The sequence below is a fragment of the Onychomys torridus genome, chromosome 18 (assembly GCF_903995425.1).
Source record: "Onychomys torridus chromosome 18, mOncTor1.1, whole genome shotgun sequence".
In the NCBI taxonomy this organism is placed as follows: Eukaryota; Metazoa; Chordata; class Mammalia; order Rodentia; family Cricetidae; genus Onychomys; species Onychomys torridus.
In genome coordinates, this window is record NC_050460.1 from 55,990,982 (window position 1) to 56,003,104 (window position 12,123).

At 37.1% G+C, this 12,123-nt stretch overlaps 1 protein-coding gene across 17 annotated transcripts in view; it reads left to right on the top strand.

Moving 5' to 3' along the window:
- Positions 1 to 12,123, top strand: part of Pcdh15 (protocadherin related 15) — a 1,427,876-nt gene that overhangs the window by 1,359,269 nt on the left and 56,484 nt on the right. For all 17 annotated transcript variants that reach the window (XM_036167862.1, XM_036167881.1, XM_036167872.1 and 14 more), the window contains one exon: positions 5,785 to 6,000. In XM_036167862.1, the coding sequence (XP_036023755.1) occupies positions 5,785 to 6,000 (216 nt within the window). The remainder of the gene's footprint in view (positions 1 to 5,784; positions 6,001 to 12,123) is intronic.

Consider the following 12,123-nt stretch of genomic DNA (forward strand, 5'->3'; position numbering starts at 1 on the left):
GAGGAGTTATATAATCTTATGTGTCTAAGATGATGAGTCTAAATTGAGTTCTTGAGTGCTTAAATTTCTGTACTCATTGATGCACAGCATATTACAGAAAAGCAACACTTTCTTGTTATTACAATATGAATTTAACAGCTCCAATAGCAAATATCTCTAATGGTCATGATGTTCTTGGTCATTAACTATAATTACATAAGCATAATTTTCAGCACATCACAATCATGGAATATAGCATACATATGTAATATATGTGCTTATATAATATTGTTAGACATAATTTATCTCATTGATGGATAAGAAACACAAGTTAAAAGTGACTTTGAAGTCCCTCTCAATATAAAACAAAATGTAAGAGTAAACAAATAAAATAAATGTAAAGACCTTAAAAGCAGAAAGCAGACAGTCATGATGCATTCAATGCTGAGGTGTTTGCTGCCTGTTCACATCCTACACCAGATTTCAAACTGTATTCTGAATCTTGTTACTGGCACTTTGGAAGTGAGTCAGTATGTATTTAAACATGTCCTATTTTGTCGTTTACTTCATGAGAACATTTGGTTCTTGTCTGTGTGTAACTGTAGGGAATGGACTACAAGCCATCTGACTTATGTCTCCTGGAGAGGCTATGATCCTAAATGGAACATGGGCGTGCTGTGTGTTGGTCCAAAGGTCATCAGCCATGAGAATTGTCCACTTTTACTCTGTAGTTCACCAGCATTCAACTCTACACACTTGATAGAGAGAGGAGAGAGGTCCCCTGTCCTGTGACCATCTCCAGAAGTGAGATCCTTAAAGTAGATTGCTGAGTATGGTGCACCTGGAAAGAGGGAATGAAAGTGGGCTACCATTGCATAACATACAGAAATAGAGCTTCAGAGCTTCAAATGCCTAGCAATACTTACTTTTTAAAAATTGCACCTCATTTTTACTATTTTTTGTACCACATTATGTAGAATTCTAAATGATATTTCTGAGTTTTATATTAAATGATGATTTGCTTCAGAAAAAGTTTAGAACAAAAAGCACTTCAGTCATTTATTATGAAATATGACTTGTTATAGTTTTCATAATGCAATAAATTAGAAAGCAAAACAATTTTTTGAAATGGGAAGTTAGTCAGTAGGAACTGTGTGAGTTAGCTTAATGTACCAAGCAACCGCTATGTTTGTATAGTAGCCATCCCTCCTATCTAAATATCATTGTGTTGTTAACATTTATCTTAAAACTGAACAGGATTCAGGCACCCTCTCTACTATTTCTAGTAGTCTAAGCTGGGGTCATCCTTGGGGACTCCTGGCAACTTCCCTAGCACCTGGTTTCTCTCTATCCCTGTGATGTCTCCCTCTATCACTGTATCTCTTTCATTGCTCTCCCACTCCATCCCTGTTCCAGCTCGACCATCCCATTTTCTTATGTTCTCATCCCCTATACTCTACCCTCCATTGCCCACCCCTCACCCCCACTTATGAGTGGATACATACCATGTTTGTCCTTCTGAGTCCAGGTTACCTCACTCGGGATGATATTTTCTAGTTCCATCCATTTGCCCTGGTTTACCCCAATGACCAGATCAGTGAATACACAGAGCATTTCTCCAGTGACTGATGGAAGCAGGTGCAGAGATCCACAACCAAACACCTAGCAGAGCTCCAGAAGTCCAGTCAAAGAGAGATAAGAGGAATTCTATGAGCAAGTGCACCAAGATCATGATGGGGAAACCTGCAGAGAAGACAAAACCAAGCTAGTGCAAACTCATGAAAGTTGGATCAATGGTTGTGGAGACTGCATAGGACTGGGCTAGGCCCTCTGCATGGTGAGACAGTTGTGTAGCCTGATGGGCCTGGAGTGGCCCCCTGGCACTAGGATCAGATTCCATTCCTAGTGTAGGATCAGGCTTTTTGGAGTCCATTACATATGATGGAACACCTCATGCAGACTTGAGGCAGGGGGAGGGCCTTGGACTTGCCTCTACTGGATGTGCCTCCCTATGGGAGGCCTTGCCTTCTTGTGGAGAGGAGTGGAGGTGGGTTTAGGAGGGGGAGGCTGGGGGGGACTGAAGGAGGGAAGAGGAGGTTCTTTGACTGGTGTGTGAAAAATGAATGAAAAAAATTTCTTAATAAAAATAAATAAATAACAATTGAACAGGATTGAACCTCATAGCACAAAATTTAGTGAAAGAGTTGAGTCATAAAGTAGAACTTGTGCTGATTCTACCAACATAAACTTTGAAAATGAGCAAACCTAGCAGTGCAGCCAAGTGTGTGGTTTTCCTGAGGGAGATGGGTGTGACAGGGAGATGGTTGTGACTGAGGCATACATGTAGACATGAATAGCTGTGGTGTTTTGATTCTTAATACACATATTAGTCTCATAGAAATGTATATTTTTTGAAATTGTATTGCTTTGTACATTCATAATTGGGTACACTTTGGGCATGGCTATTCTATCTCAAAGCTTACATTAATAATAAATTATTTACTAAAAGAGAAATCTTAATGCTAACCAAAAGTTAAAAGTTGAGTACATCTTTTTTTTTTTTTTTTTTTGTGTGTGTGTGTGTGTGTGTGTGTGTGTGTGTGTTGTGTGCATGTGTTTTTATATGTGTATGGATGTGCATGTAGAAACCAGGAGACAATCTGAAGTCTTATTCCTCTGGTGTCATTCACCTTGAGACAGTGTCTCACTGGCCTGGAGCTCACCAAGTAGGCTAGACTGGCTGGCCAGTGAACCCCAGGGAGTCTGCTATCTCCACCTTGCCAATACCAAGATTATATAGGCACACCACCGTGCCCAGACTTTTTTATGTGATATCTGGGAATCAAACTCAGGTCCTCACACTTGTAAGGCAGTTGCTTTGCTAACTGAGACATCTTCCCAGCCCCTTGTCCAAGCCTCTCTGACCTGAGCTTAGTAGCAAATTTACTCATGGAATGGAGATGAATCTCTCATGTTAGTTGGTTTAGATTCTAAGTTTAATTTTGGTTGTGAATACATTTTTTTAAAATTATTATGCTATCCTTTGTTCATTGAATAAAATCACCATGGTTTAAAGCTTTAAAAGGTTAACTTTAATTACTCTTTCTTTCTCCTGTGAAAGGGAATGGAATGCTAGCTGAAATCTCTTCCCTGGAACTCTAATGTCCAAACCCAGCTCTGCTAAACAGAACATCAGCAGCGCACATGAGAAAATGAGCTAAAGGAGCATGCTTTCCCTCTTCTTAATGGAGCAGTTTAGCAACTGTAGTTATGCTGTTGTGGGAGGCGGGGAGGGATACAATGATGAAAACAAAGTAAGAAGGGAAGGTTGACTTTGGTTCACAGTTTGATGATAAAGCCCATCATGGCCTCCCAGGAAGATGTGATGGCAGCTGAACACTTTGCATACGCAGTCAAGAGGCAGGCAGAGGTGAATCCTGTCACCACATGGCTTCCTCCATTTCTCCATTTGTTCAGCTAAGACATTAACTTAGGGGACTGTACTGACCACACTTAGGGGCAACTTTCCCTCCTCTGTTAAACTTCTCTGAAGATACACCCATAGATGTGTCTCCTAAGTAACTCTAAATCCAGTCAAATTGGCAATCAGAATTCACTAGGACAGCAACTTAGACAAGTCAGGATTTTTTATCTTGAGTTGAAATAGCTGTGCTATTTAGTATAAGATAACATTCCCTGTCATGTAGGTGGGACTATCCTGAAATGCTTTATGTGTTTGGAATATGTATAAAACTTGAAGCCGAGTCAAGTGTATACTATACCTTACTGCATGCAGGCTGTTATGTATTCTTGTCGCTGTCTACATACCAACACTACCACTCATGTGATTAAGTTAGGTCAAGTCAGAATCCCAGTTCTTTTGCCGCCTTAGCCTCATTTCAAATTCTCTATGTTCATATATGACTGATTTCTGCTGTGAGGATCAGACATACTGGGATGATTTCTATCAGCACCTAGAACCTTCTATTAGACATCACTAATCTATAAAATTGTAACAGTAGCTTCCTCAGCAATATTTTTCTTACTATTTAAATTACTTTAGTACAGCTCTTAGAGTGTTAATGCAAATTAAAAATGCTTAATATATCATGTTATAAATTAAGCAATGATAAAATAATGACTGTGTAATGCATGTAATGGAAAACAATGCTAAAAATGGAAATATGAAAGATGTAATATCCTGAATAATTTACATGTAGCCTGATGGCATTATTTGATTCCCTTATCCACCATTTTTTAATGTATTTTCAGTATTGAATACATTTTTACGTCCTTATCCACTACCCAAAACAAAAAAAAATATCCATGATGGAATTAGAACTAGAAAAACAGTTAGCTTTGTACCCTCTTGTAACTTATGTCTATTACCTGCATTCACTCCTTTCTCATCCTCTTGTATTTAGCCTTTTTTGTTACATGTTCAATATCAAATGTTGAAAACTTAATGTGAAGTTTCACAGCTTCTATTCCAAATGCCTGTTCTAACTGTACAAAAGTTAATTGGAATGTATAAATTTGGGGTCTGGTTAACTGGAGTATCTGATATATTTATTTTAAGTTACTTTTTATAATAAAGCCCATAAATTTTTTAAAAATACTTTCAATTGTATGTGTATGGGTGTTTTGCCCTCATGCATGTCTATGCACTACTTGCATGCCTGGTGCCTGCAGAGGATGTAAGAGGGCATCAGATGTCCTGAAACTGGAGTTACAGCTGGTTGTGAGCAATCATGTGGGTGCTGGGAACCGAACCTGGATGCTCTGGAACAGCAGCCAGTGCTCGTCAGTGCTGAGAACCTCTCCAGCCTCAACCATATCTTTTCTGAGTGATTTGCTTTGAAATAATTCTGAAACTGACATTTTGAAAACTTGCCCTTAAATAGAAGCCATAGAGCCCATGCAATTATATTTGGTTCACAGCCATTTTTAAGAAGAAATGGAAAATCTAAGTAGTTATCCCTTTTTTAAACCTAAATGATAAGAAATTTAAGCCTGTACAGCATAACTCCATCACCAGGAACCTTGTTAACTCAGGAGAATCACAAAAGAGAGAGTTGGCTTCTATCTATCTTTTTCTCATCTTTCTAGAATAGAAACTAGTTAGCATTCACTCATATATCCATAAATGTATTCGTTTAAAACTATGATGTTTGACTTATGATTTGATATGTCATTGTATAGTAGTTTATATCTCCTACCCCTTAGGCTGTATGCTAAGTCAAAAATGTGGGTTTTGTTTGTTTTGATTTTTCTTTTGCTTTTCTTTTGTTTTATTTTGGAGAGAGAGAAAAAAATAGGAAGTTGGGCGGATAGGGAGGTAGGAGTCGGGGGAGAGGAAAATGTGACCAAAATATATTAATGAAAAACTCTAGAGAAAAGAATTTATAATTACAAAGAAAAATCCCTGACCAATCTGAAAGCAAACAAACAAAAAACCCACAGCCCTATGATTATGTTCTTCAAGTAGCCCATAGTTCCCACTGTGCCCACAATTTGGATCTATAGCCTAAGTTTGAACTCATCTTTACAGATGTATAAAAATTGATTGATTGGCTCCTGGTCTTTTGTAACAAGTGTCCTGGAGCCAGGATCATTTCTGATGAGAACTATTTGTTATGCAGATGTATCTTCGGTATCTGCATAATGATATTCAGAGAAATGGAATTTGAGGAGAAATGTACTGTGCTATTACACAAGTAGCCTTGGAAGCGGAAATAAGCTTTCCAGCTGCAAGCTTTTTCTTCTTTCTCACTGATGATTTATCATCTGGTTTTTCCCTCCTAGGCTACCGACAGGGACACAGGAAACTATAGTGCCATGGCCTACAGGCTCATCATACCACCCATTAAAGAGGGCAAAGAGGGGTTTGTGGTGGAAACATACACAGGACTCATCAAGACAGCCATGCTCTTCCACAATATGAGGAGATCCTACTTCAAGTTTCAAGTGATTGCAACTGACGACTACGGGAAGGGGTTGAGTGGGAAAGCTGACGTGCTGGTAAGTGCATGAGGGAGGGATATGAGACTCTAGCCCGGGGTTAGTGTTTTAGCCATCAGCACTCTTAATACTACTTTGAAATAGACTCCCTGAAATATAAATGTCATTAAATTTTCATCAAGATGTTTGGCCTTTGTAATTAAAAAACAGGAAACGTTTTGTTGTAACGTATTCCGATATACGTGATTTTCCTTTCAGAACAGAACCTCCAATGATGGTAGAGATGAAGCTTCACTGAGTTATGTGTGTCCTATAAAAAAGTATTTCTGTCTTTTCTTTCTCTCAGGCTCAATACAGCTTCAGGGGTAGATCATCTCAAAGGCAATTTGATTCTAACTTTAACCAAAATATCTAACATCAAAGTACACATCTCTACTAACTTGGACATGGAGGTTGTTTGGATTTTTCTCTGGTGAAACTAGTAATAGTTATAAATGAGATGATTATTGAGCATCTATCATATAAAGAAAGAATCAAGTAAAATCCTTCTATCCCCTTGTATATCCTAGTAAGTTGCACATCTTGTTCAGCTCTCATTTAGTTAACTTTTATCTACATGTAGGCATTAGGGATAATTTTTTTTCTTTAGTGGTGGAAAACCCCAGTTACCATATGTACACCAACATACATCAATTTTTGAATGTTGACAGTACTCTCTTTCAAAACAGAAAGCTTCATTGTAGTAAAAGCAAGTCAATATTAGCCAAGAAGTCTTGACATATTAGATGTTATGGGTGACATAGTTTTGTGACCAAATATAGGTCTATAAACGTTATATAAGACAATGTACTTTTTCCCTTTCTTGTTATTTAAGATATGTACATTGTGGGGCTTAAGGGCTAAGCAATAAGGTCAGTATATTAAGTATAAATAAGATAACCTAAAATAAACACAAGCAAATATAAATAACCATTATGTATAATGTGAATAGAATTCAATAGTGAAGTTTACTGATGTGAAGTTCATGCTTTTTTTGTTTTAAATTCAAAGTAACAATATAGACATTATAAACTATGTGCTTAAATCGTATGTATTTACTTTTATCTGGACATGTATTAAATATTTATATATTTATGAAGAGACAAATTCATCTAAAAGAAATCACAATGTGTTTTTACATACACACATATATTTCTGTTACTAGCAAATGGCATCAGTGAAGTCATTTCAAAGATGATTTTTATAGCAATGCATGCAATCTTTTTAGTTAAAAGGAAGGTCAAATAAAGTCCATGTGCAGAGGGTGTGGTGATGATAGGTGCCAAAACCAGGGTTGAGTGAGTTAGAGATACTTATTCACTCCATCTGCAAATCATGAGAGGGAGCTTAGGTGATGAATGGGGTCGGTGGTTTAGGTGAGACATGAAAACCATGTGAACTACCCTGGAACTGTGTGCTAAGGCAGTGGGTAGTTGCTGAAGATGATTAGTAAGAGGAGAAGGTAATAATCCTCATGTTAGACAAGGCACTTTTTATACCATTTCTTACTGTTACTTTCTCATGGGAGAGCTTTAGTTCATGTGGAGTCTTTGCTCATTCTGTCTGTCATGTTCTCATGCTACCCAAATGTGGTCACTTCTCAATCCTTACTCCTTCCTCAGAGTCCAACCTCCACCCTCGTGATTCCACCTCCATACCTTAAGGAAGCTTAGTTAGCTTGGCTCCTTATTTCCAGCTCTCCTGACTTATTTTTGGCAACCTCTTCCATTTTTTAATGTGGTTATTCTTCCAGTGTTCCAGTCACACTTCCTTGAGCTCCATCCCTTAATGACTCTGTCCTCTACCCTTTTTCATCATTAGAAGCCACAGTTACCTGTACTAGTGCCCCTAAACTTTCATTCTGAACCTCCCACCCTTAATCACCATTTCAAATGTATCCAGACAAACTCAGCATTCTTGTTCCCCTCAGGACATGCAATCTGCCTAACTGAACTGCTTCCTTCTCATACATTCTCTTATGAGAAATCTATAATTTGATTACCAAATACATAATACTTTATCAATTAAAATGAATGGCCCATGATATAAAAATTAACTTCCTTTCCTTATGTATTCCTTACTCATGATCTCTAAGGAAACAAAGTTGATGCATTGACTACATTGATTCACAGGCCCATTGAGGCTGAAAAGTCCCATATTGTCAATCTGCATGGCGGGAAGCCAGAAAAGGTGACAAAATACCCTTGTCTAAGACAATAAAGCATTAGAACTGGGAAGGCTAACAATGCAGCACCTGGCCCTGAGAATCCTTGGAGTGTTATGGAAGCAAGTGTCAGGGGGCAGAGTCAAAGCACCTGGAATATTTGTCCATAAAAACATGTCTACTTGGGAGGAAAAAACCAGAGAGAGAAACATTTTTTTCATTCTTGTGCTTTATGTTATCTGGATTCCCAAGCAACTGTACAGCAAGCTCATGGTCAGGGCAGATTGATTCCACTAACTTCATTGACCACTATGTTCATATACTATCCCACTCTCAACTTAGATAAACCCTCCCATGTGCTTCACCCATTCTACAGACAGCAGAATGGTCTAGTCAATATGCAACCACAGCATCATTATCTATATTGTGCTCCTTTGGAAAAGCCATAGACTTCTGAATCTCCTTTGGCTGGATCAGTGCCCATGCTGACACTGTCTGAGACAATGTACACAATGCATGCTTACTTTCATTGTCTAGTTGATTTCAGGCTCTCACCTTTGGCTTGTTTACCACATCATTCATAACTTCTTTTCTTTTCTTGGTTTATTTTGTCCTCATCTGGTAGCATTTCTGCTTTACAAGGCTCAGGCTAATTCTCTTTCTTGTCATCTCTCACTGACTTGGCAAGTTTTTTGGTACCATAACTTTAAAACACCATCTATGTAGTAAATAAAAATGCTCAAACCTTAGAGCTTATTCCTGAGTACCAGACACTATCTACCTACCTATCTATCTATCTATCTATCTATCTATCTATCTATCTATCTATATACTTTATCTATCTATATACTTATCTATCTACCTACTTACCTATCTATTTATCTACTTTATCTATCTATCTATATACTTATCTATCTACATACTTATCTAACTACTTATCTTTCTATCTACCTACTTATCTATCTATCTATCTACCTACTTATCTATCTATCTACATACCTTCTATCTTCCCAACAATCATGTCTAGCTATCAAAAACAACATCTTTAAATGTTTTATATAATGAAATAAAGTATACTAAGAAATTGTGGTTGTCTCAAGAAAAACATGATTCAAATTGAACTATCTGGTTTTTCATAGAATAGATATTTTTATTTTAAGGAACAACTTAGAGACAAAATATGTTTATTCAAGCTGAGTATTCAGAAGGCACTTATAAAAAAATGAATGAAGTAAGCCTTTCATTTCAAGGATCACAACTGGCAGCATTGGCTCCTGATGGCAGACGGCACTGGAGCTCTCCAATTGAAATCACAACACTGAGAAGCTTGCCTTCCCCACTGTGAACTTGACAACTTCCCATTATCCAATGACTATGAGATTGTCTGATGAGATTGGTGCTCGTGTTAAAAATATTTCTTATTTCATACTGTGTAATGAAATGTGTCAGTCTTTGAAAAATATGAACTAATATCCAAATGGCAAAGACAACATGTTGAAATGCATCCATGGAGTCGAGTATAAAAGTACACTCCTGTAATTCCATATTTGGAGCTGTGTGGCATGATAATCCAACATTCAAGGCCAATTTCAACTACACACAGAGCTCAAGCCCAGTCTGGGTTATGTGAGACTGTGATCAAAAACAGAAGTAACCGAATATTAATTTTAAGTATAAACAAAAAATCATAAAAATACAAGAAAAAAAGAATAGCCTTTCATATTTGTAATTATTGCTTCAGATTTCAAATGGAATCCAGGGTTGTGTAAACTATCATTCGAATTCTGGTGCAATATCAAAGAATAAAATACAGCTTCCCCAAAAGGTTCTTGGCCCACTCCATTCATTTCAGGAAAAGTAAGTTCATAGCCAACCCCAGTTGTGAAAGACAGTTACATTCTGTGAGGAAAGAATAAGTGTGTGTGAACACTAGCTACTGGCCTTGTGTAGGTGCCACACCCAGACCTGCTCTGGGCCACAGTGAGGTCTGCTGTGAGTTTGGAGGTGAAACTGAATTCCAAAGACTCTGTGGATAAAGTCAAGCATCTCCATGAGGAGTTGGGGTGTTTTATATTGATAGCATGCTGGGATTGTGTTAAACATGTGTTGAACTATTTTTAAATGCTTGATTAAAAGAATGACTGAAATAATTTTGCTAGCATTTATCTTTCTGATGTGGATCCCGGGGATGATTTAAATTTACACAGGGCCAGTTATTGGTGACGTTGTGCATGTTATGTAGAATGGCAATGTTGAATTTCCTAGGAATGAGTGGGGAGGTAAAGAAAATGACTCATAAGAAAGGACCTATTACATAGTGAAACTCTGTCATTAGACCTTTGTAAGTCATATTCTTCTCTTTATTTTGATCACATTTACCAATTTTACTCTATCACTCAAAGCATCTCCAACAGTGATATAAATGAATATTTATGCAATATTTGAAATCAGCCAAAAGAGAGAAAAATCAAGCAACTATATAAGGATATTTTTAAATTATAATACAGTAAATTATAAATTTCTGGAAATATTTGCATAGTGATTGCAATGGAGAATTAAGATAAATGTTATACTCTTAATTGCTTATATATGGTTGGTATGGATGCTGAAAAAAACAAAATTCAGGTCCAGGATTTCTTTAAAGACTAAAACCTAAGCTATAAGTATTATTCTCCTCATATGAAAAATAAAAATATTTGCACTCTGTTCAACATCAGCTATACAAAAATTTAAAATACCTTTTCAAAGGTAAGGCAGAGCCAACCAAATATAGAGTTATAGCAGCCTAAATTTATTAACTTAGCAGAAATAGATATATACTCTTAATTTATTAAAAATTAGATGTTTACTTTTGTCCAGTGATGAGAATTGAGCTCAGGCTTTACAGCTATAAAGTAATTGCTCTCTATACCTATAAGAGAATTGTTCCTTATACCTAGAAGATAATTGTTCTTCTGATGTGCAATGTGTTAATACCTTACCTATATTTCTTCTACGCCCTGAGAATTTTTTTCAAAATTTGTCAAGTTGTAAGTGTAATACATGCAGATTCCAGGAACCTGAAACCTTACTTCCTCATCCTCAGGTGCAATCAAAATCAGCCCAAATCTTACTAACAAATGAAAATCCCTTTGGTAAGTTAATTGTCCTTAAGAATAAGGACCCAATATATATCCTTAGATGACAAATGAGAGAGTCACATGTATCTCTATGGCCAAATTTAGCTTTCCAATGGCGTTCCTCCCACACCACCAGACCCTGCATTCTAAACATTTACTCGGAGACAAGCTACAGAAAACCAGAACATATGTATTTAAATGCAAAGTCTACAACTTCTCTGAACCCATACACTACTAACACAATGTTTCATTGCCCTCTGTGAGATTCTACTGAGCACGTAGAAATCTTAGATAGATTTATTATGCAAAAGATCTTAGATATTTATAACAATAGAAAGACTGTATTCCAAACATCTCCAAAATTCTAGTGACATAGCCATCATAAATAAAGCCCTCTCATGATATAAGAATAAGAGCTAAGTTTTTTGTTGGTTCTTTGGTAGCTTTCCTACAATAGGAGTCCGTGGGTCTTACTGACTTAGGCTCTGTCAGACCCATGTTTCTGCGCTTTCTATGGCTTCTTTATTCTGATGGGGAGGCAGAAACAAGAAGCTGTCTCTTCCACAGTGTTTTCATCCCTCTAATTGTATCCCATGGCCTCCCTACATAAAACAGAGTCTTATCATTTAAACTTGACACCCGAATCTAAACTGTCAGCATCTAGTCCTGCTCATTCTTTCAAGTCTAGATGCTAAAACCTCAATAACAATTAAAAAAAAAAAATCTGTGCATGGGGGTCCACCTACCTATAACGAGTGAGAAGGAGAGTTCAAACTTCCAGTGCCCACTGCTTGCCTGTGGATGTATCAAACGGATTCCTAATAGAGACTTGGAGAAGATTTATTAGCCTCACACAATATT